This window comes from Pan troglodytes, chromosome 23, assembly GCF_028858775.2.
Source record: "Pan troglodytes isolate AG18354 chromosome 23, NHGRI_mPanTro3-v2.0_pri, whole genome shotgun sequence".
In the NCBI taxonomy this organism is placed as follows: Eukaryota; Metazoa; Chordata; class Mammalia; order Primates; family Hominidae; genus Pan; species Pan troglodytes.
In genome coordinates this window covers 49153405-49177464 of record NC_086016.1, presented here as the reverse complement: position 1 = coordinate 49177464, position 24060 = coordinate 49153405, and the positions used below count along the sequence as shown (strand labels likewise).

General features: G+C 57.0%; 1 protein-coding gene across 8 annotated transcripts in view; it reads right to left on the bottom strand.

The window, feature by feature from the left end:
• Positions 1-2062: 2062 nt before the first annotated feature.
• TBC1D22A (TBC1 domain family member 22A) overlaps positions 2063-24060 on the bottom strand; it is a 413175-nt gene continuing 391177 nt past the window's right edge. For all 8 annotated transcript variants that reach the window (XR_010156181.1, XR_010156179.1, XR_010156180.1 and 5 more), the window contains one exon: positions 2063-2658. Coding sequence is in view for 5 of the 8 variants with exons in the window: in XM_515210.9 (XP_515210.4) it covers positions 2530-2658 (129 nt within the window). In the remaining 3 variants the exon portion in view is untranslated. The remainder of the gene's footprint in view (positions 2659-24060) is intronic.

The following is a 24060-nucleotide window of genomic DNA, read 5'->3' as shown; positions in this document are numbered from 1 at the left end:
GAGAGGCGGGGGGAGACCCCAGAGCCTGGTGCCTACCCCGGAACAGCCCTTTTCACAGCAGGTGCTTGACAGATGTGGCCCAAGGGGAGATCCCTTGTTCAGGAGCCTGACAGGGGCCAGCCTGGACCCCACACTCCCGTGTTCCAGCTAGTGCAGAGCTGGGCTTCGGGGGTCAGACTGGTTTCTGAGTCTTGCCCCGCCCGGGCAAGTGGCATCCCTGCACCACCTGAGCAGCTGCAGTCCCATCTCCCTGAGAGGTCCTGCGGGTGGCAGCGAGATCACGGGTGCTGCCGGGCCCACGCTGGCGCGCTGCAATGGCCCTGAGCTCAGACCCTCGGCAGGGCTGGGCCACGGTGCCCCTGTCCTCGATGGGCAAGTCCTCGAATCACAGGCCAAGGCCGCGGCTTTGTCACTGATCTTTATTCTGTGTTTCTAGTACACCACATCCAGACAGCACACCACGAACATTCCAGATGGATCTGCTCAGACTTAAGGCCCGTGGCCAAAACCCCTCACATTCCAGATGGATCTGCTCAGACTTAAGACCTGCGGCCAACACCCCTCACATTCAGTCTTGGCGTTTACATATATGAGGAAATGCACACAGGGCTGAACTCCGTGGAGCTTCCTGTTTAAAACATAAACCACCTCAAGAAGCAGGTCAGTTGTGTCCGCAGCCTTCTGGCCACACAGCATCATCTGAGCTAGAGAAGGGGATCCTCCCAGGGCTGATCTCGGCAAAGCGACATGGGGCTTCCTGCACACGGCCATGGGGCTTCCTGCACACGGCCAAGGAGCGGCTCTTCTTGTGACGGAATCCCCTCCCCATCTAGAAAAGGAGGCGGCAGGAGGAGGAGGTATGGCTGGTCTGAGGAACCCTTGACCCTGGGGTGGGGACACGGAAGGCAGGGGTAAGGCGTGCCCGCATCTGATCTGAAGCAAGCCCATCCCTTTGCTGGTTTGGGAGCATCTGACGTTTGCACATCATTCTGTGCTAATTTCCATGCTGTGTGTAATGACCCTGGATTTTTAAAACAGAAGCAGAAACACACACATCACTTATGCCTGTATGTCCCACAGTCTCTGGCAGCGTCCTAGGGCCTGGGAGAGGACACAGCTGCTCCTGAGGGACAGAGGAGAGTCTGAGAAGTCAGTCACCAGTGGGTCGCTGAGGACATGAGCCTGTCCTGGGCTCAGGGATCAGACTGTGGCTGTGGCCCTGCCCACATTCCAGGGGTCATGCAGCCTGTGACACACCGAGGGAATGCTGGGAAGCCAGTCCCAAGGCCCCTGGAGCCAAGGACACAGCCCTAGCAGGGCGCTGGGCAGGGACCAGCTCTGGGCCCTTCCGCACTTAGAGCCCCAAGGAACCAGTCCACAGCGGGAACCAGTCCAGGGCAGAACCAGTATACAGCGGGAACTGGTCCACGGCGGGAACCGGTCCACGGCAGAACCGGTCCATGGTGGAACCAGTCCAGGGCAGAACCAGTCCAGGGCAGAACCAGTCCAGGGCAGAAGTGGTCCACGGCGGAACCGGTCCACGTAGGAACCAGTCACACCTCCCCTACACCTGGCAGACCTGGACAAGGACAGCAAGTCCCAGGAAGCCTCCAAAAGCTCATTCCGCTTCCAGGCTGCGGTGAGAAGAGCACTGTGGTTCAGGGCTTTGATGACAGGGCCGTGACCCCTGCCCTTCTGCCAGCCCAACATGGCCCGACAGCCTGGGTGGGCCTCCAGGGGCTCTGGCTGAGGCCGGCGCCTACCTGCGTGGCGGGGCCACTTGGCCCTGGACCTCAGGGAGGTGGGGGGTTCTCTCTTGTAAAAGAGGTTCAAGGTGGAAAGTAAGGCAATGGCGAGGCCTCCCTCTGCTCCCAGCCTTTGGTCCCATGGCCTCCCAGGCACTCGGCGGGCTCACGGCTTGGACTCCAGCCTTCAGCTTCCCAGCCACATTTAAACCAAGCAAGCAGGAGAACACACGGAGGGACAGGGCCAGCAGCAGTGAAATATGGCTGTAAGGGGACCTCGCGGCACAGAGACCCCAGGTCAGCGTGACGTCTCGGTCTAGATTTTGTCTACATTTTATTCTTTCACTCAACAGAATAGAAGTTTTGCATTTCAGAGTAGGTATGAGATGGCCACTACCTCGTTCCGGCCCTGGCACCCAGACAGCAGGACTCCCAAGAGGGTCGGCCTCCTAGGCTGCCCCGGACTAGGGGCGGCAGGAGGCAGTCATTTGGCAAGGACACTACAGGGAGAGGGAGAGGGAGAGGGGACCCCTGACCTGCCTCTGGCCGCCGAAGCCGGGGCGCTCCCCTGGCTCTCTTTGGTATCTCAGAAAACAGAGGCTGTCCCTGTCTTTGTCAGCCCTAGACCAGGTCTGGGGCCCATCTTCACCAGCTCCCCTGGAGGGTGGGGCCACCTCACAAGGCCTTTTAGCAGCCCGGGACCAGCTCACAGGGGCCTACCACCAGCCAGGCAGGTGGGGCGCGCCACCCGAGACAGTGAGGCCAGCTGCGGGTGGGCCTGGGCTCATTTCTTGTAGTGATTGGGGGCGTCGGCGAAGGCAAACTTGAGGCGGTAGGCCTCGGCCAGCAACAGGCTGATGTCCTCATCATCCCAGTGGGCTGTGGGCAGGTTCTGGAGGAAGAGCAGCAGCTCCTGGGGAGAAAGAGACAAACCCAGGTCAGAGGAGGTGACCCACGGTGGAGAGCGGGTGACCCCAGAAAACTGGAGAGAAAGACACAAGCCCAGGTCAGAGGAGGTGACCCACGGTGCAGGGCGGGTGACCCAGGAAAACTGGAGAGAAAGACACAAGCCCAGGTCAGAGGAGGTGACCCACGGTGCAGGGCGGGTGACCCAGGAAAACTGGAGAGAAAGACACAAGCCCAGGTCAGAGGAGGTCACCCACGGTGCAGGGCGGGTGACCCAGGAAAACTGGAGAGAAAGACACAAGCCCAGGTCAGAGGAGGTGACCCACAGTGGAGGGTGGGTGACCCAGGAAAACTTGCCCAGCCGGCAGCTGCTCCCTGCTCAACCCCAGCAGGGCCCCAGGCCTTGCCCCACGGCCCCCGCCCCATCCCAGCAGCCAGGCAGGAGGCCCACTGCGCAGCTCCAAGTCCGGCATCTGAGATGTCGTGGCAGGGGCCGCCCAGAGCTTCATTTAACTGAATCCCCTGCCCCTCAGGGGGAGACCCAGCTCTCGGGGCTCTGCTGCAGCTTTGCGGCCTCCGCCCAGGAGCTTCCCACTCCCCCAAAGCCTGTATCAGCCCCGGAAGTACCGCAGCACCCCTGGAACTGCCACTAAGCACAGATTTCTGTGCACCAGGAGACCCCTCCAGGCACCAGCACCGTCAGCAGGTGAAGCCCACACGTGAGGGGATCACAGAACGGAGCCGGCTCAGGCCCACCCCGGGAGCCCAGGAGCACAGCAAAGCGCCAACTGGCCCCTCCTCCATGACCGCCTCACACCAGTGGGTTGGGGTCCGGGGCTCCCCCACACCCAGCTTCAGGTCTAGGTCCAACCTGGTGCCCTGGGACAATGACTCCACCCCGAGGCCCAGCTTCCTCCTCTGCAAAATGGGGCCACCATTTATTTATTTATTGCTTTCTAATGTGCTTATTTGCCTTAGACTGAGATTTAAAAATTAGTTCCAGTTACAACCAAAGAAGGCCTTTCTGTGGAAGTGACATTTGATCAGACTCTTAAAATTCAGGTAGGATTCTCATAGGTAAAGATAGGAGGTAAAAGGTTTTACATAAAGGTGAATGACATGCATGTAAGTAGGAAAATAGGGAACTATAGGGAATAAGCAACAATGATAAGTCGTTCAGTGTGGGTAAAATCATCTTACATGTGTATTATTAAAATCTCGCCTCCTGTACCCTTCATTCTCCCATTCTACTTCCCAGTCACAGCATTTATTGCATTGAATTCACAGAGTACAAATTTTTATTTACTGTGGTAAATTACTGTCGGGGCTGCTGGACAGACTGGGAAAACACACATACGGCCAGCAGTACAGCCAGCACTGGGTGGGCACACAGTGGGCTCCATGGGCATGCTAGGTGGACACACCAGGCTCACTGAGCGGGCACACTGGGTGGACATGCAAGGCTCACTGGGCATGCTGGGTGGGAACACCGGGCGGGCACACCGGACTCACTGGGCTCACTGGGCACTCTGGGTGAACACACAGCTCACTGGGAGTGCTGGGTAGGCACACTGGGCCTATCAGGCTCACTGGGCAGGCACACTGGGCTCACCGGGCACACTGGGCAGGTGCGTTGGGCTTATTGGGAGTGCTGGGTGGGCTCCTCTGGCCTGCAGCTGGGCCGTGTCTCAGATGGGCTATGGGGGCACTGAGTCCCACCCCCAAAAGACACATGGGCGACTGTCTCCAGAGCTCATGGTCTGGAAGCCGGGATGTGGACACTGAGGAGATGGAGACTGACCTACGTCCACTGAGGCCACAACGGGGAAGGAAAAGCACAGGTCCTCGGGGGACCCCCCACGACCACCACCCGACAGCCCCGCCCTCCCACATGACCACGCCCACATCCACAGCTGCTGGCGGCCCACCAAGGACAGGGCAGGTCTCCGGGGACCCCAACACACAGGGGGCTTGGCAGAAGTAGGGATCAGAGAGGGCTGAGTGGCCAAGACAGCCTCCTGCGGCGGGGGTTCTCAGAAGAGAAACAGGGGACCATCAGGTCAGGGCCAGCCCAAGCCCAGGCTCTGTCATGAAGCTGGGCAGACTCCCTGAGGGAGGGGTCTACACTGCTCGGATGGCCCTGTGGGCTCTGGTCCTCGAGAATTTGCCCCCAGGGGGCCACCTGCAGGCTCCCCGGCTTCTCCTACCTCCCACCCCAAACAGAAGCTGGATCCAGGAAGTCAGGAAGGCGGCTGAGGAGCCCTGAGGGTGCTGGAACTGCCCTTCCCCACTCCTAGCAGGTGACAAGGGACAGGGAGGGCCATAGGCTCGGGATGCCCATGTCGCCTGCCTCGAGAAAACGCAGCCCAGCAAGACTGGCATGGAGGGGAATGGGGGGTAGCTGGGCTCTGAAGTTCACATCCTGGCTCCCTGTCCAGGTGGTCTTGGACAGTGGGCCTGGCTCTCCAAGCCACACTCTCCTTCATCTGGAGATAAGGATGGCAAGCTCTCCACATGGGCACAGCCAAGATGAGCTGAGCTGTGCAGGCACAGAGCCTGGATAGATGACCCGGGCTCACATCCTGGCTGTGCCGGAGGCTGCGGTCTGCATGTTGCCCCACCCTCACTGAGGCAGGCCCCCCGGCCATCCCGGAGCTGCACTCTCCATTCCCGAATCAGGAAGATTACACACCAGGACTGTCCTCTCTCCAGCCCCGCATCAGGAGGGTTACACACCAGGACCGTCCTCTCTCCAGCTCCGCATCAGAAGGGTTACACACCAGGACTGTCCTCTCTCCATTCCCACATCAGGAGGGTTACACACCAGGACCGTCCTCTCTCCATTCCCACATCAGGAGGGTTACACACCAGGACTGTCCTCTCTCCGGTCCTGCATCAGGAGGGTTACACACCAGGACCGTCCTCTCTCCGGTCCTGCATCAGGAGGGTTACACACCAGGACCGTCCTCTCTCCGGTCCTGCATCAGGAGGGTTACACACCAGGACCGTCCTCTCTCCATTCCCACATCAGGAGGGTTACACACCAGGACTGTCCTCTCTCCGGTCCTGCATCAGGAGGGTTACACACCAGGACCGTCCTCTCTCCATTCCCACATTAGGAGGGTTACACACCAGGACTGTCCTCTCTCTGGTCCTGCATCAGGAGGGTTACACACCAGGACCGTCCTCTCTCCATTCCCACATCAGGAGGGTTACACACCAGGACCGTCCTCTCTCTGGTCCTGCATCAGGAAGGTTACACACCAGGACTGTCCTCTCTCCGGTCCTGCATCAGGAGGGTTACACACCAGGACTGTCCTCTCTCTGGTCCTGCATCAGGAGGGTTACACACCAGGACCGTCTTCCAATTGCTATTTCACAGTTGCTGGGCTTCCACCCCCACTTCCTCAATTCCATCTCCTTTCGCATTTTGGATACTTTCAGTGGGCCTTTAAATTGAATTCAGGGAGCAAATTTCACTGGCTAAAAGTCCCTGGGGACATATCAACATCAATCTGCTGTCTTTTACCATTAGATGCAACTTACATGGATGCCAATCCAATTCTGAGCAGGTCATAAATAAATACCTTTGGTTTTATTTTTAATCCACTTCGCTTCATATTATCATGACCTCGCTCCTTGCAAGGTGAGAAGCAGTACCCTCCCATTACGGTAACTCACCGACTCTACTGCACACTCAATTTCAGAATCTAATTTAGTCCCCCAGGTTCACTGGATGGAGGGAGAATAGAAATGCCCAGTTCTTCGCAGCCTGCAATGCTAAAGAAGGAAAACTCTATCTGGGTGACCTTTACGGGAGGCGAAGAACACAGCCAAACACGTCCTTAAATACAGATTTCTTTTTTAAAAAGGCTTGTCTTATTTATGCACTAGGCCACGCCGTCTCCTGTCTGGGAAACGCGGCACATTTATTAGCCAAGAGCTGTTCTGCATCACCCACACCAGGCAGGCAGAGGGGCCACCACGGGTGAAGCCATCCCTCGGTCACATTCAGGGACATGGCTCTCCCAGCAATGACGGTGCTGCCTGTCCAGGAGGGCAGGTGGAGAGAGGCCTGCCCAGGGCCCGGCCCAGAAAACTATAGACGGCACTTGCTTTTTTATTCTTAACTTTTCCATAAACAATTAATGGCCACATCTGTGGATCTAAAAGTTAAAGAAAGGCTCTGCTCATGACACTGATGCCGTAGAAGTCAAGGTCGCGTCAGGTCTGCAATCCATCCCTCCCCCGGTCCCTGGGGCGCCACCATCTCAACAAAGCCACAGCCAGAGGGCAGCGTGGAGTGCACCCCGCCTTTCTCCATCAGCCTGTGTGCCGAGAATCCTTCCAGTGGACACCGAGTGTCTGCAAGGGCCCTTCGTAAAGGCTGTGGGGTCTGTGGTCAGTGAGGGATCAAAAGCAAAAGCAACAGAATCAGACTCTCACTGCATGGCCTGGAGGTTGACGGTTCTCAGGCCTGACCACATCATGTCCATCAGCACCCAAGGAGCTCGAAAAAATGCCCCATTGTCCTGGCCCCAGCCCAAGCAACTGACCTGGGATCTGGGAGGTGGGGCCTGGGGAGAGGGATGTGTTGGTTCTCAGGATGGTGGGCGACCTGGGTGTGCCCTGGACACTCTCGGACACATCATGAATCATGAGAGTGGATAGAGTTGCTCACGCTTTCCACCAGGCAACTCTCTGTTGAAGTTGAGGGCCGGCGGGGGTGGGGGTTGGCCCTACCCATACCACCCAGGCAGAAGTGGAGCCCTGACTCACACACCACCATGCAGGCAAAGGCATCTCTCTAAAACGTCAGTGAGTGGGACACAGGGTAGAGGTGGGAAGCCAAGCTGGGATGTTTCCAACAGTTTCCCCCCATGGACCACACAGCAGTGGACCACACTTAGACAGAAGCCGCCATGCCGCTCACTCCTGCCCCGGGCGGGTTCCAACAGGTGAGGCTCCCGATGCCGGAGACCAGGCGAGGCTCCCGATGCCGAAGAGCAGATACCGCCATGGCTTTGGCTACTTCTTACCAAAAGGGTTTTATTTTTCCTGAGTCAAACGAATCCTAGTGCCATGCGTGGAGGACACTGACCTCCCCCGCGTGCCAGGCCTTCCCAGGAAGGGTGAGACGGTGACAAGCCCGTGTCCTAGGGCCCCAGGCTCCAGAACAGTGGGTGGGTGGGTGGGTGGGTGGGTGACTGCAGACCCTGGGTTCCCTCGAGACCCTGAGCTCTGAGTGGCTGGCCCAGGGCTGAGGCTCATGTGAGAACGGGCAGCAGCGAGGGAAGCAAGATCACTGGATTAGATGCGGGAGTGCTGGGCCCGAGCCCGCCCCCAATGCTGCCTGACCCCACGAGCACTGCAGATGCATCCCTGCTGCTCTCCCCAGCATCTCCACCACCTACTTCAACAGGTCTGTGTGTCCCTATATCCCCAAAACCGAGCCCACAGCACTTTGCTGGGCAGTGAGTTCTCCCCAGCATCTCCACCACCTACTACTTCAACAGGTCTGTGTGTCCCTATATCCCCAAAACCGAGCCCACAGCACTTTGCTGGGCAGTGAACGTCGCAGAGTCCGGTGAAGCAACTAAAAGCACATCTGAATGTGCCCCACGGCCACGTTCAAATCCCAGCCCTGCATTTATTAGCTACACAACCCTGGGCAAGTCTCATAACCCTCCATGCCTCAGTTTCCTCATCTGTAAAATGGGATAATAATAGTGATAGTAACAGGAGACAGACAAGTTCCTAGACAGACAGGGACGGGTCCCCAATGAAACCTGACCTTCAAGCCAAGGACACTTTTAGAGCCTGAGCACCAAACTGCCAGTTCTGGATAGAGTCCACGACCGGAGTGAGAACTTCCATCCCCGTCTTACCCACTCTCTTTCAACTGGTTCTTTCGGAATGATGCCCTTTATCCAATCGAATGGTGCTTTTTCCAAGCCCATCCATGGACCTATCAGCATGCACTCCCCCATTCAAAGCCCATAAAAACCCTGGACTTACCTTCACAGATGGCCACCCTGCTTTCAGGTCTCTTCTTGCAGCTGAGAGCTTTCTTTCTGTTCCTCAGTAAAATTCTACTCTGCCTTACTCTCTGGCGTCCACGTACCTTATTCCTCTTGGCTATGGGACAAGAACCCAGAACTTGCCAAACTGCAAGAGCAAAAGAGCTATAATGCTTGCTGAGCTGTGGGCAGCAGGAGTAAAAGAGCTGTAACCCTCCCTCCCACTTGCCGAGCTATGGGAGCAAAGAAGCTGCTGGGTGCCACTCCTTCCCACTTGCTGAACCGCTGGAGTGAAAAAGCCAGAACAATAATAACTCCCTTATTGGGTTGTTGAATGTGTGCAAAGTGCCTTCGGCAATGCCTGAATGGCTGGTTACACCTTCCACAACGGGGCTTCCGGTGCCCACGATGAGCCAGGCACATGAAGGTTCCCCGCTGTGCACGTGCCTGGGTGTTACCTGGGTGTTACCTTTCTGTGTGTATATGCAAATTCAAGGACATGCATTTGCATGAAGAACTCCAAAAGGACCATCAGCCAAAGACGAACGTGGTCATCGTTGGGAGAAAACGTGATGATTTATTTTTTGCTTATCCATAAATTCTAATCTTTTCAAAATAAACATGCATTAGCTGTATACTAAACATAATTTTTAAAATAAAAGAAGTGTAGGGTCTGCTCTGAGATCATGCTGGATCCTCCTTGTCCGGCTGGGCAGCTGCCAGGACAGTGCCCCGCCTGGTGCTGGAGCTCTGCTTACAGGGGTAGGGAGAAGGCCAGGTGCTGTGGGGCATCCCCCACACTGCAGCTAGAGCACCTGGAGCACCAGCTCCCACCTGTACCCCGGCCCGTCTCCTCCAGCAAATGGGCCTGAGGTCCAGGCCCTTCATGCCAGACCTTCTCACAGGCACTGCAGGTGTTCACTGGGTGACCACATGCCCAGGGCTGCCCCATGCCGGGCCCCACTCCAGGCACTGAGGACACTCAGCCCACAGCCCTGCAGGGCGTACATGTATGAGTGTGTGTGCCAGTAGGTCAGGCAACAGATGGAGAAATAAACAAGAGACAGTGTCCAGCACTATGCAGAGAAGCGTAATGGAACCATGGGATGCAGGCTACCGCAGACTTCGCCTTCAAGGGCCATGAGTGGTGCATCTGAAACAGGGCAGGTCTATGCAGAACACACTCTAGACTTTGAATATTTATTAAGAACAAAAGAATGTAAACTATTTCTTTTATAATTTTTATATTGATTCTAGGTTCAAATGATAGTATTTTGGGTGCTGGTTAAATATTTTATTAAAATTAATGACACCTGCCTCTTTCTTTGTTTTCACGTTCCTATGTGGCTGGTGACACATTCCTTCTGGACAGCACTGTTCTAGGTATAAATCCTGCCTCCCTCCTCTGCCTGCTCCAGGCCAGGGTCTGCTGGCAGCACTGACCAGTGCTTCCCTCCCCTGGACTCTCTGTGCACACTGAAGATACCGGAAGGCTCCCCCAGGCAGCAGGAAGGGCTGTGCGTGCAGTGGCAAAACTCGTCAACACCTGCTCCCGGGCACAGCAGAGAGCACACAGAGGTCCGCTTAAAAGCTACTCAAGTCAGAAGTTTACAAATTGCCAACATGCAAAGATGAATAAATTAATCACGATGGGGCTAAAAGGCCCATTTGCCTACTCTTGTTATTTTCTTCCCCTAACAGAGAAAGATGAAACAGGATTCACCACGGTGACATGCAACGCGGGGAGCAGGGTTAATTGGTTTAATTTGCTTTTCCACAGCCTCCTGACACTCTGCGTGTGCAGCCTGGTGAGAAACCCTAACCACAGCAGGTGCTGTGGAGTGCCAGCCGTCTGCAGCGGGGAGGCCCTGATGCCACCTGGGGAGGCCGCTGAAGACCCCCGGGGGGCAGGGCAGCAGCATGACATTTCCTAGCAGGAGGCCCTCGGGCATTTCTCTCGACCCCTCCGTCTTTTAGGTGAGGAAACTGAGGAGCGGACAGGCTGGGCAACTTGTCCCAGGAGGCATGCAGCAAGCCGGGCACCCCTGTGGCACCCGCACTGCAGTCCCATTCCCCATACCACTGTCGGGGGCAGCGGGGTGGGCGACATGCCTGCTCTAGAGCCGGGCGGGCGACATGCCTGCTCTAGAGCCCAGCAGGCTAGACCTGGCTCTCCAAGCACTGTCCCTGGAGGACAAGTCCCTGGTCTATGAGATGGCGATGGCGAGGAGAGCCACCCCCAGGCTAGAGGGGCAGCGATACCCGTGCTGGTGCAAAGAGCTCCAGAAACTCGCCCTGTTGTTTCGTGCTCATGAAGACCACTGCCCTCTATCTGCAGGAGTTGCAGGCACCTCCTGGGAGGTGGCAGAGGAGCCCTTCGCAGGTGCCATGAGGGCTGAAGGGGTCCGCACACACCCCGGAGCGGGACGGGCAAACACGAGTCACTCCCCTACCCCTGCCACATCCTCCTCACCACAGGGCCCTGGCAATCACGAGCCCTGGCAATCACAGGGGACGACGGCCACACTTGACAGAGCAGGAGGAGGCCAGGAGGGCTGAGGCCAGAACAAGAACAAAGGCCCTGCCATGCCTGGACTCCGCCCCCTGCCCTGCGGAGAGGCTGGAGTGAGCATTGGATAGGCCCCTCTTGGTCTCACTGGCCCCTCACTGTCACTCCTACTCCCGAAATGACAACAGTCTCCATGGACTACACATTACAGAGGTCAAAGGTCGTTGATCCTACCCAAAACCCCGGGCCTTTCTGCAGACAGTGGGGCATTTGTATTCCTCCTGCGCAGGGGCTGCAGGGTTTGAATCCATATTCAACATGAAGTATCCGCTCCCGTGACGTACACGTGCAGATGAAGGAAAGGGACCAGCTGAGATGAAATCATGGCGAAAAGGTCCACTGCTGTCAGCGCTGCCAGCCGAGGGACCCCAGTGAACTTCAGGCTGCAGAAGACCCGCAGATTGTGCCTGGCCCACTTCAACTTCCTGAATGAGGCCATTTCCTTCCTCCCGTGTCTCCATTTGGGCTGGGAAATTCCTGACTCGACATTGACATTCAGCCTTAGGAAACAGGCCCAGGAACCCTCTGTGGCCGAGAGACCGCCAGTCTCCTCAGCAAGGGCAGCGGAGACCCAGCACTCGACACACAGACCATGCCAAGGCACAGGCCGTCCCATGCCCCAGGCAGGCTGGGACCCTCGCCGAAAAACCTCCCTAAGAGGAGCTCAACCTGACACTCCCCAGGTCCTGCCTGTCCTTCACACTCAGGTGATGAGGGGCTGCCCTGGACATGCATAAGTGACAAGTGCCTCCAAATCAGTTCCCTAACAAGACCTGCTGAGAGTACACTGGGCTTGTCAAACAGGACTTCAAGCTGGTGACTGAGGCCACAGAGGCCCGTGTCTAAGGAGCCGGCAGAGTGTGTGCCTTTTCCTGTACAAATGAGAACGGCCTGCGGGGAGGGGCTCCTGCTCCAGTGCACACCCTCTGTGACACGCAGCTTCACGTGGCTGGGCCAGCTTTGCCTCACCCTTGGCGCAGCCCACGGAGGCCTCGGGTTCATCTGAAGCCGGCTCAGACCTCCGCACAGCAGCGTCAGAGACACAGGGCTCAGCTCTGTTACCTGGCGCGGTGATGGCTGCTTCGTACAAGGAAAAGCATGGGCCTTGGAGGTGTTGCCACTGGAAAGAAGTACGGCCATCTTCCCAAGGTGGCCATGGGCTGCTCACAGCCTAATGATGAACTTGGTGCTGATATGTGCAGTTATCCTGGGACAGGTGACCCACTGGACTCTTGGTGTCCTAGTGCTCATGAACCCTGCTCAGTGGTGCAAGTGTGTGCATGAGGAAATGACCCCGTGGTGCAGGTGTCAGGACCGGGTGGCTTGAGATCCAGATGCCATGAGCCCCGGCTGCATGCAGGCACTGGTAGCACTGGCAGCACCGTGCTGTGCCCACCCCTCAGAGGCAGTGCCTGTCCCAGGCTCCTGCACAGAGGCCTGTGCTTTCCTTGCTTCCCTCCACCGCCCTTCCCTCCTACCCTCTGCCCTCTCCTAGCTGTTCAGGCTCCCACAGCAACCATGGCTGTCCCTTTCCCATTGCAACCTCACCTGTCTGCCTTCTGTGTAACTCCAGGTCACCTTTCAAGACTCCGCGAGGACTGAATCACACACACCGACCCTACCACCTTTAAATGCACCTGTGCTCCAGGAGGCCCTGCCTGTCTCGACACTGCAACCAGGGACCTTTGGTTTCAGCCTCCTAAGAATGGCGTTTAAAGGTTCAGAGACTATTGTGAGCAGGAATTATGGGGAGAGGGCAAGCAAGACAAATGGGGTCCCCAGAGAGGATGAGGATGAGTGCAGGCGTTGGGAGGGGACCCATGGCCTCTGCCCTGGATGCCAGAGAAAGAGGGGCTGTTTGCTCAGGGTGGGCCTCCCAAGCCTCCGATGGCCATGGTCCTCCTGTCCCTCTGTCTGGGTGGGGTGGCCGGGGGCCGGGGGGTGGGGGGCAGTGCTTGTTGGAAAAGGAACCACAGGGGAGGCAAACCTGCCCACCCTGGCCACTGGCACGCCTGCCTGGTCAGTGCCCACCTGGCCCAGGCACAGCTCCACCTGCCCCGTCTCCTTTGGTCTCCAGGGCCAAAGGGTATTTCTAGGGAGCAGGGCTCCCACCTGAGGTGGGGTTCGCAGGTTGAGTGTGGGCATGGTGTGGTCTGTAATTCTGAAACTTTCAGACACATGGTGTGTGCTTTAAATCCTGCTCGAGGGGAGGGCCTACATATCAAGACCACGAGGAAGTACCTACACCGGGTCCGCAGTCCCACTCCCCCGACTCTCCCTGCACCGGGTCCGCAGTCCCACTCCCCCGACTCTCCCTGCACCGGGTCCGCAGTCCCATTCCCACGACTCCCCCTGCACCGGGTCCGCAGTCCCACTCCTCTGACTGCCTGGAGGACAATCTTGAGGCCTGGGGGAAGATGACTATAGAAAGGTGGTCATCTGTGCACTGTTGTTCACAGCTAAAGGAAGAAAGGAAACCTCGAAGCTGCCGAGGCCAATGGCTACATGTCCCCGGGCTATGCAGGAGGCTCGGTCAAGGGTACTGGAGAAGTGAGAGTCGTCTCTCCCCTCACACCACACGCCACGGCAACTCCACGGGGGCCTCAGTCAACGCCACGGGGACCTGAGATTGAACGCACAAAGTGAAAACATGACAGCACCAGGTGAAACATGCTGAGTCCTTCACCCCTCAGAGGCGGGAAAGCCTTGGGAACTATGACTCCCAGTCCAGGAGGAATACAAGACCGGTAAGTTCAATACACAAAACCTTAAAAAAAAAAAAAACCTTTCGAATGAAAACTAACACACGGTAGTGCTCATATATTTATATATACAAAAAGGCAAAAGATAAATGAAAAAATGGAAGAAACACACTTGTCATTTTTATTAGAAAGGAGGAAATGCTGGCATTCGTATGGAAGGAGCTCTTGGAAGAGACAAACAGGTCAAAATCCTTAAAGGAACTGGCAAAATACAGGAACAGGAGAGGTGTCCGGAGCGAGGAGGCCCTGCAGTCCTTACACAACGCAAAGGCGCTCAGCGGTGCCAGAAGACAGGGCTTGCTGCCACCCGCAAGATGCAAGAGCGCCGGCAGCTCACTCCGGGGCTGGCTCAGTTATCCCCAGGGACATCTGGGCAACAGCTGAGGATGCTCGAAGGGCCCCTGGGTATTCGCGGACGCTAGAGAGCTCAAGCTCACACTGTCGGGTCCACAAGCCCACGGCACACACTTGCGCAGAAGGGCTTTCCCAGGAGCCACCTGGCTGGCACACAGGGTCCAGGCGCTGCCTCTGCCACTCATTTCCAGGTGTGCACCCAAGACGAGACACTCAGCCCCTTGCTCCAGGTCACTCACGCAAACACAGCAAATGCTACCAGCTGTTAAAACTAGGTAGTTGTCCCTGAATGATGCTTTCTGCCTCTCTGTATTTTAAACTTTTTCACAGTAACAGGTGAGAGGGAAAAAAGGCCAACTCTGCTAGTGTGTTGAAGGCAATTTTGGTCTATCCATGTAATGAAATGTTTATTTATTTAGCAGTTAAAAAATATGTGGTTGAAAAAAACATAACGATGCTGGCAACTCCTGTGAGTGTAAAGGTTACTGAGAAGCAGAGGTGGCTGCCAGGCGGGAAGCCCAGTGCCCCCTATACCAAGAGACTCACGGCAGCAGGGTGGGCAGGAGATGGACCGCCCCCCACAGTCGCCAGCCTGGGAGGGAAAATAGCTGTCCTCCAGTTCTCGTCTTTCAATTTCTGTTTTCCATTTTTTTTTTTCACAAGGGCATGTATTGAAAACATGATTTCAATTTCTAAAAGACAATCCAGGCACCGTCTCTTTCTAGAGGTTTCTCCTGGCAGTGCTCCCTCCCCAGCAGGGAGGTACACCTCCACGGTCACCTGGTGTCCCCAGGGCCAGCTAGGAGGCAGGGCCTGACCAGCATGTGCTGTGGCAGGTGGGCTGCCCCCCTTCTTCCCAGCACCCTGGAAACCTCAGTTTCTCTAGAACTGAGAAAGGCTCAGGGAGCAGCCAAGGCCCCCGGGGTCCCTCCTAAACGGCAGGAGGGTGGAAGACTGGCTAGGAGGTTCCGGGGCTTGCTGGGCCCCACAGCGCCTGCGGGTCCTGAAGAGGAGGGTAGTTGGGGGGAGGGCATGGGGTGCCAGGGAATGACCCGCCTGGGATCTCCTGCCCGTTTTTATCATTTTCCCATGGGATACTCCTTCCCTTTGCCATCTCGGTCCCCACGGCTTGGTCGTGTCAGGTGTCATGGAAGAATTAGTAAGAGAACAGGTCAAGGTGCAAATGATTCAAAGATTCAAATTTCAGACATTTAAAAATAGTGAGTCATGGCACGGCTCCAGCGAAGACCCCTGTACTTTCATATTCAATCCAGCATGTGGTCCGCGGGGAGGTAGAGAGGACGGGGCTGGGGAGGCGCAGGCCTAGACCTCCCACTGCCCCGGAGCCCAGGTGTCCACGTGGCCTGCAGGATGCCCTGGCCCTGTGCTTGGGGCTGCAGCTGCGTCAGCTCCCGGCGGCCCTGTGAAGACCTCCACCCGCTGACCAGGACCAGGATGTTCCCTTCTCCCAGGCAGGTAGGATCAATGGGCCACATGATTCCAGGGGGACGGCAGGGCCTGGCCCCGGATCCCCAGTGAGCGGCAAGGGAGGGCCCCTCACACGGAACCCGAGAACCCTGTTGGGCACCCACCCTGTACCCTGACTACGTGCTCCAGCTCCACCCCACCCTGGCTCCTCGATCAGGCGGTGTCCACGTCCTGTCCACACCCGATTCCCAGCACTGAGTGTCTGCACGGGAAGCACAACCCAGGCTGTGTGAAGGGGAAGGAGCGGCGGGGAAACCAAGGAAGGGGTTGGGTGGCCCGGCCTCCCCTGCCCTTCCCCCACCCTCCCATGCCCTTCCCCTGCCCTCCTCCACCTCACATGCTGAGTGTATGCAAGTCCTGTGTGTGTGGTGTGTGACGCACATGTGTGTATATGGTGTGCAGTGTGTGTGAGTCACCTGTATGGTTTGTATGTGTGCTGTGTAGTTTTGTGGTGTGCATGTGGCACATGTATGTGGCACGTGTGTGTGGTGTGGAGGATGTGTGCACGTATGGTGGGTGCACTACGTGATGAGGATGTTGTGTCTGTATGTGGAGTGTGGTGCGTGTGTGGGGGTTGTGTGCTGTGGGTGTATGTGGTGCTTGTGTAGGGTCTGTGTGAGTGTGTGGTGCGTGTGTTTAGTGTGTATACATGATGAGTGGTGTGCGTGCAGTGTGTGTAGTGTGCGTGTGTATATGTGGTGTGTGGTGCATGGCGTGTCTATGTGCATGTGTGTACTGTGTATATACGTGGTATGTGGTGCATGTGTGGTGTGTGTGTATAGTGTATGTATACATGGTGTGATACGTGTACATAACTGTGTTGTGTGTAGTGTGTGTGTAATGTGAGTATACATCGTGTGTGTGCTGTGTGTGCAAACATGGTGAGTGTGCATGTCGTGTATGTGTTGTCTGTGTGTTTACATGGCATGTGTGTGTGGTGTCTGTGTGTATACATGCTGTGTGTTTGTATGGTGTCTGTGTGTATACATGGTGAGAGTGTGGTGTGTGCTGTGTCTGTGTGTATATGTGAGTGTATGTGCTTTGTGTGAATACATGGTGTGTGTGGTGTCTGTGTACATGGTGTGTGTATACATGTGTGTTGTGTATGTATACATGGTGAGTGTGTGGGGTGTGTAGTGTGTGTATACATGGTGTGTGCGTGCATACATGGTATATTTTGTGTGTGGTGTCTGTGTGCATACATGGTGTATGGTGTGTGTGTACATGGTGTGTGTTGTGTGTGTACGTGGTGTGTGTTGTGTGTGTAGTATCTGCATACATGGTGTGTGTGATGTGTGTACACAGTAACTGGTGTGTATATATGGTGAGGTGTTATCTGTGTGTATACATGGTGTGTGTTGTGTGTGGTGTCTGTGTATACATGGTGTGTGTGTGTGTACATGGTGAGTGCATGTGATGTGTATTTATGTGGTAACTGTGGTGTGTGTGTGTGTGTGTGTGGGCGTGCTGTGTGTGGCCTGGGGAGGGGACCTGCACCTGCCTTGCCTCCTTTCTGGACGCAGGTCCTGCCCTGGCTGGTGGCTGCGGGACCCTGTGCAGGTGCCCCTGGCTGAGGCAGGATGGTGACACCAATGGTGCTATCTTCCTGGGATGTGAGGCTCTGCTGCCCTGTCCCTTCCACAGGACGGGCCACCTGGCCGAAGAAACCAGAGCTGTGTGGTGTGTCCTCTGCAGGGGGTCCCAAGCAGGACGCAGCAGAGGCCCCATGCTGGGTCTGGCAGTTGGGCTCCCGGCCCTCCTCCCACACACAGGACTGGGAGGGCGGGCACAGCCTGCCCACGGGGCTGTGCAGAGGGTGGGCCGTGATCCATATGTGAAGAACCTGTCGGGGCTGGGCAGCCCAGGGCTTTTCAGATTGGGGGGGGAGCTGCCCCCTACCCTGGACTGCTGCCTCTCTCCGCCCTCAGTGCCTCTCCTCTCCCCTTTCTTCTTTTTTTGTGTTCCTAAGAAGAAGTGCTCCACTCTCATCCAAGACGAATGACAGTGCTAAAGAACCCTCCTTTACAAACTCCTCTACCTGGGACTTTCGTAAGCGCTTCATTGTTGCAGCTCTCAACGTGCTTAAGCGTCTGGGTCATGTAGAGCTGATCCTGCTAAGTTTCTAGTATGTCAACTGCAGAAGCATGCAAACGCTGAGTGCTGGTCGAGGCCATACTGGACCCCAGGTCAGGGAGGGGCTGGGTGCAGAACCCACATGAGCCAGAGCCTCAGCCTGACTCCTGGAGCTGCGGACTCCTGGAGCTGCGGTGTCCTGGAAGGCCGTGGTGCTGGGTGAGACGTGCCCTCACAGATGCAGGGGTGGGGGTGCGAGGATGGCCGGAGGGGAAGCCCAGCCACGCCTGCCGGCTGGAGGGTGACAGGCAGCGCAGGGAAGACCCAGTTAAGAGCCATGACGCCCATCCAGCCACCGAGCACCTGCCTGGAGTCCCCCAGTTACCCCTGCCTCACACACAGCATGGCAGGGGTAACTGGCATCTCAGTAAAGAAAGAACGAGGGCTTGGAGGGTGGGTGACTTGTATAGATGCCCCCAACTCACAGCTGGGCCTCCAGACAGATCCCCACTGTCCTGGGCCACCATCTGGGCACCAGCCCTACCCAGCCCTTGGGAAGAGAAGGGAAGGCTGGGAGCTGAGCCACACTGCCTCACCAGCAGACTCGGAGCGAGGGTCAGCGAGCTGTGGAACCAGAACAGGAAAGGGCAACTGCACGGCCACGCGGAGCTCACGACGGCACGCTCTGAAGTGGGGAGCCGTGGGACGCACGTGTGGGAAGGGCCACCACAGCGCACCCGCCGTCCTGCTAGGCCAGGTGCAGAATGGGTAGGCAAGGTGGGAGAAGCACATCCTGGCCCGTGCAGCGGCAAGGACACCTACAGCAGACCCCAGCCACAGCTTCAGTTCATCTAGACGGACACGTGCACACACCACAAACACACAAGTTCCAAGCCGCCAAATAATCAGAGATAACGTGTGCGGTGTCAGAGTCTGCAGTCACGAACTTGAATCACGAACACCAAAAAGAGATCGGGAAAGCGGCTGAGAGGCGCAGGATAGCGCAGCTCTGTCCCACGGGGCTTCACACGCTCGGAGTGGTTTCTCTCTCCAGGTGGGAGGAGCTGCAGACTACAGCACGTGTGCCACGGTGACTCTGCATGCTGCTCTCCCAGATGCTGAAATAATTCCTACGTGAAAAGAGCCAACACAGGAGCACTGCAAGGAGACGAATCACCCCCACAGGAGGCGCCTTGCACCCCCAGATGGCCACTCTGCATCCTGCATCGCCTGCACACCGGGGGCACCCAGTGCCTGGCCACTGCCCCTCCATAGGGCCCAGTGCTGACATCTGTCCCTCTGGATGGGAATGGTACCAGGTGCAACCCACACTGATGCACAAGCAGCCCAGTGCCTTGGAAGCCTCCAAGGTTCATGGGACTGAAGACCACGGGGCTGTGGCCAGGACGACGGAAGGAGACGGCAAATGGGTGCAGCATGCAGACCCTGCTGAGCATCGGGTGGTCGGCGCAGGCAGCAGTGGCTCCCGGGTAGCAGCTGAGGGGCCGGAGAAGGGGAGGGCTGCCGGATGGCTATGCAGGCAAGTGCACTTACACGGATCCATCAGGCGACAGTGTGACCCAGCCCGGGGAGGGAGACTGTGCTGTGAGGCTAGAGAGGGACACCCCCAGGAGAAGGGTGAAGGGAGGGGAGTTCTGACAGCCTCAGGCCCACCCTCACCTCCCCAGCCTGCCCCAGGTCCCTCTTCTGGTCGCCTCTGTGAGGCTGCCCATCCTTGTGTTCACTCCGGCCAGCCTCAAGCTAGGCATCGATCTAACAACTGTGAGGTGTCCTCCACACCCACCATGTCCGAGGGAGGAGACGGCCGCTCAAGAAGCCTAGCGACAGCTCAGGGTCAAGCAGCCGGCCCGCGGCAGGGCTGCCACCTCCCCCTCCAGCAGGGCTGCCCTCCCGAGCCACTGCACCTGACTACCATACAACCCTGTCTCTCGGAGAGGGTTACAGGGGCTGTCCCCACTAAATGTGTCCCTACTTGGCCCTGAAACTTAGAATGACATCTTCACGTGGAAGCCAGGAGCCTGGACTGCTGTCAGATAGTCCAGGCTCTGATTGGTCCCAGCCCAGACACTACCTGTCACCTTCCGCAGAGCCTGTGAAACCATGGGGTATGGGTTTTCTGTGGGCGGTCAACACTGACCAGCTTCTCCAAGAGATAAGAAGCCCTGCCTTCAGCCATCTGGGAGGACAGGAAACTCCATCTGGGGAGGGGGCTCGCCAGCAGGGGGAGGGGCTGAGTGGGGGGCACTTGATGAACCCAGTGTCACACATAACACGACGCTGGGCACACACCATAGACGTAGGAGGGCCGTAGAGGTCCCGGTAGGAAAACTGCCTATGAAAAGTTCATCCTTATTTACCTTATTTTTAACCTTTCTATCACACTCAATGCCCTTTTAACTAGAAGATCAAAGAATACAGAATACCACCTGATACACAGAAGACAAGAAGGTAGCTCCGCACAGAAAGGTCAGGCTGCGCCCGTCCGCACCACCGCCCCTGAGGGTGGGCACTCGGGTGGGGGTCTGCACTGGCCCCAGCCCATCGTCTGTCTTGTGAGCACAGGAGACCGTGGGAGAACGGCCGTGGTGTCCGGGAAGAGGGGCTTCCTTTGCCCCTTTGCAGGCTGCTGTGATGTCAAGTGTCATGCGTCCTCGCCGGCCCTCATGCCTTTGAGTTCCGTCAGTGACGATGCAACCATCTGCCTAACATGGTCACTGGTCCACAGTGGCCGGGCATCCCCAGGGCGGCTCCCACCTCCCTCCCTCTCTCCCCCTCCCAGACCATCCTGGGAGCCCGGAGTGCAGGCTCTGATAGCCGATTTCTTTGACAATCCAGTTATTAGTTTGAAAATCTTGTGAAGTTCTGGACCAAACCAGGGCTAAAAATAAAAAGACAGTGACAGCCAGCCAGGACAGGGTGGCAGCTGCCGGAGCTGGCCAGCCCGCCGGGAGGACAGCCCTGGGAAGGTGACACCTCAATACATCCGCCTTCCGAGGAGTCTCTCATGGCACAGGGATGTATACTGTCCTTGTAATTCATTTAATTTTTTTTTTCCAAAAAAGGAATTCTAAAGAGAAAAGCGCCTTTCAGTGCTGAAAACATGGGCTCAGCATGGAGCGTCCCCATCACGCTGCCCTTCCATTTCATCCCTAGGCACACGGCTGAGACTTCTGATCAACACACAGAGGACACTGCAAATCCTGGCACAGCCCTTCGTCTGTTTCAGCCCGTGAAGACTTCCTGCCTTATGGTGTTTGGGGCCAAGATGCTGTGGCCACGTCATCCCTGGAGGTGCCGCTCAAGAAATGCCCAGCGGGCAGCAGGGAAGGACGCCCACTTCTGGAGGAGGCACCCTCAGTCAGGTGCTTATCTACAAGACTCTTCCCACAGCGATCCCGAGTGAAAACGCCAGAGGACAAGGCCGGGTCTGCCAGGCTGCTTCTGCTCCTAAAGCAGAAAATCACCAGGAGGGGGCCGCTGAGAGTGCGGAGGGGAAGAGCAGCCGTGTGGGCTGCGTTTCTGGCATCCCGGACCTTGGGCACACGTCCCAGAGCAGCCACCATCACTCCCCACCTAACAGAGCTGCAGTCTGAACTCGGACAGCTCTGGGCACACTGCCTGCTAAAGGCAACCGCTACCTGCTCCAGGGCAGGCTGACAGGACAGGCACTGCTGGGGTCCCCCAGCTTCCTGAGGGCTTCAGGGAGCCAGCCTGGCACGCTGTCAGGTTTGGGGCTGGGATGGACAGTCTCTGCACATTGCCAGGCCCATACTAGGGCCTGATGTTTAAGGAAGAGGGAAAACTGCAGCCAAAGAGTCGTAATTTCAGAGGGGGGGCATTTCCAGGCCATGACAGTGTCCCGCGCGTGACAAGTAAAGGCTGCAGCTACGGTCAGTCAGAGATGAAACCAAGCCAAACGTCACGACACAGAGCTCAGAGGGTGAGGCAGGTCACTCATGACTCAGACTCACTCAGCGCGTGGCAGGGCCACACCAGGACACTAGGAACAGCTCTCAAAAGCGCAGAGTGTGAGGAGGTGGGCTGGAGGGGAGGGTGACAGGGGCACACAGGACCGCCCTGCTCCGGGGACATGTCTGTTCCTCAACAGGAGGAAGGAGAAGTCATGGCCTGGAGACAGTGCTGGAGGCCCAGGAGGTCCCGGAGCTCCCCTGCTCCCGCCAGCCACGCGCCCTCTTCCTGGCCCTCCTCATCCACTCGCAGTCACAGCTACTCACATCTCCTCCTACTCTCTCACAGCCACTCACACCTCCTCCTACTCTCTGCCCACCCTCCCATGCCCAAGAGTGACTTCTGCGGACCTTCAGAGCCACAGGCCAGTCCAGTGTCCCCGGACCTCCCACAGGCTCTGTCCACTCCCCGCCTCCACACAGGACTCATCGTCACCCCTGTCAAGCTGCCTTTGCCCTTGTGGGTCTTTACCTTGATCTCTGGCGACAGCACTCGGCCAGTCACCCAATAAACAAATGCAGACATCATCCCCAGTTTCTTCTCCTTCTTCTCTGACCTTGTCCTGTGCCCCCTCCCCCAGCCATTGCAGTCTATCACCACACCCTGCGGGTTCTAGGCACACCTCCTAGGCATCCTGCAAACGCACCTGCTTCCTGGCTCACTCCTGGGTGGTATCTCTCATCTTTCACTTGCACGACGGCCACAGCTCCTCCCTTTTCCCTTGCCCGTCCACCTGCATGGCCGCCTCCTTACCTCTTTCCCCCTCGAACCCACCTCCCCCAGGCAGACCGGGCCCCCTTCTCTCACGCCTTTCTGCCTGCAGCCTCTCCTGGCCCCTGGGTCACCGCCCATGCTGTTTCCTCTGCCTGGAGCACCATGGCAGGGGCTGCCAAGTACCACTCAACAGCCATTCAGCCACCCTCCCCCTGTGTTTAGGAATAGAACTTTAATTTTCTTCATGAAAGGAGGCACAAGCCCTGCTAAAATACTGCATTTCCCGGGCTCCCTTGAAGTCAGATATGGCCACATGACTCAGTTCATGCACATGAGGTGCATTTGGAAGCAGTGGGCGGAATTCAGGAGAAGCTTATAGAGGAAGCTGTCTTGGCAGGGAAAGGTGCCTTTTATCCTCCTGCTGCCAGGCTGGACTATGGATGCAATGGCTGGAGTTTCAGCAGCCATCTCAGGCCACGAGGTGCCTCTGAGAATGGAAGCCACAGACAGCAGAGAAGACAGAAAGGAAGCTGTGTTTCTGAAAGCACTGAGGCTGCTGTTCCAGCCTGGAACTGCCTGCCTCGGACCTCCTTTAATATCAGAATGAAATCGGCTGTGATTTTTTTTCCTTTTCTTGTCCTATTCAGTCAATCCTCGTTCCAATTAGCCCGAGTGCTTTTCTCCCACAGCTAACGCTCTCAGGGGGTCTCCCTTCCAGCAAGCTTCCCGTGACCCACCCTGGCATCCTGCGTCTCCCCCGAAGGGTCACAGACATCTGGACCCCGTCCCTCCTCTGCTCTGCAGCCGCGGCCGATGCTTTCTCTCTCAGAGGCCCCATGCCCTGGCCTGTAAAATGGGAAAACGACACCTTTCTCATCACGAGAGTTAAATGAGATGACAAATATAAATGGGCCAAGCACACTCAGTAAATACTAGTTCCATCTCATAAGCAAGGAGAGCCACCAAGAGTGGCCCTAAGTGTGGCTTTGGGACTTAGAAGCGACAGAGAGCGCAACTGCGACAGCCTCATCAGGACCAGCTACGTGGGGGGTTGTGGCCAGCCAGAAACTCTCTAGTGAATGTGCCTGTGGGCTGAGGGGTCACCATCCCATGGAAGCGGGGAGCAGCTGAGATGCCATGACCGGCCACCGACGCCCGCCAGCCAGAAGCAGAGGAGGAACCCACTTCGGCCTGGGGACCCTGAGCTTGCGCTGATCTGACACGGTGCCCCCAGGGGCCAGGGCGGGATCCCCGTAGGAGGCTGCAGTGGTTTCTCACCCAGGGAAGAGGAATCCACTGCGCTGACCCAGTCTGGTTTTTTGAACCCATTGTTTTGAACGCATGACTGAGAGATAACCTTGTATTGGTCAACCCAACCTGAGGACAAAAAGATCTGCTTCCCAACATTAGTAACAATTTATCTCAGAGCACTTAACCAG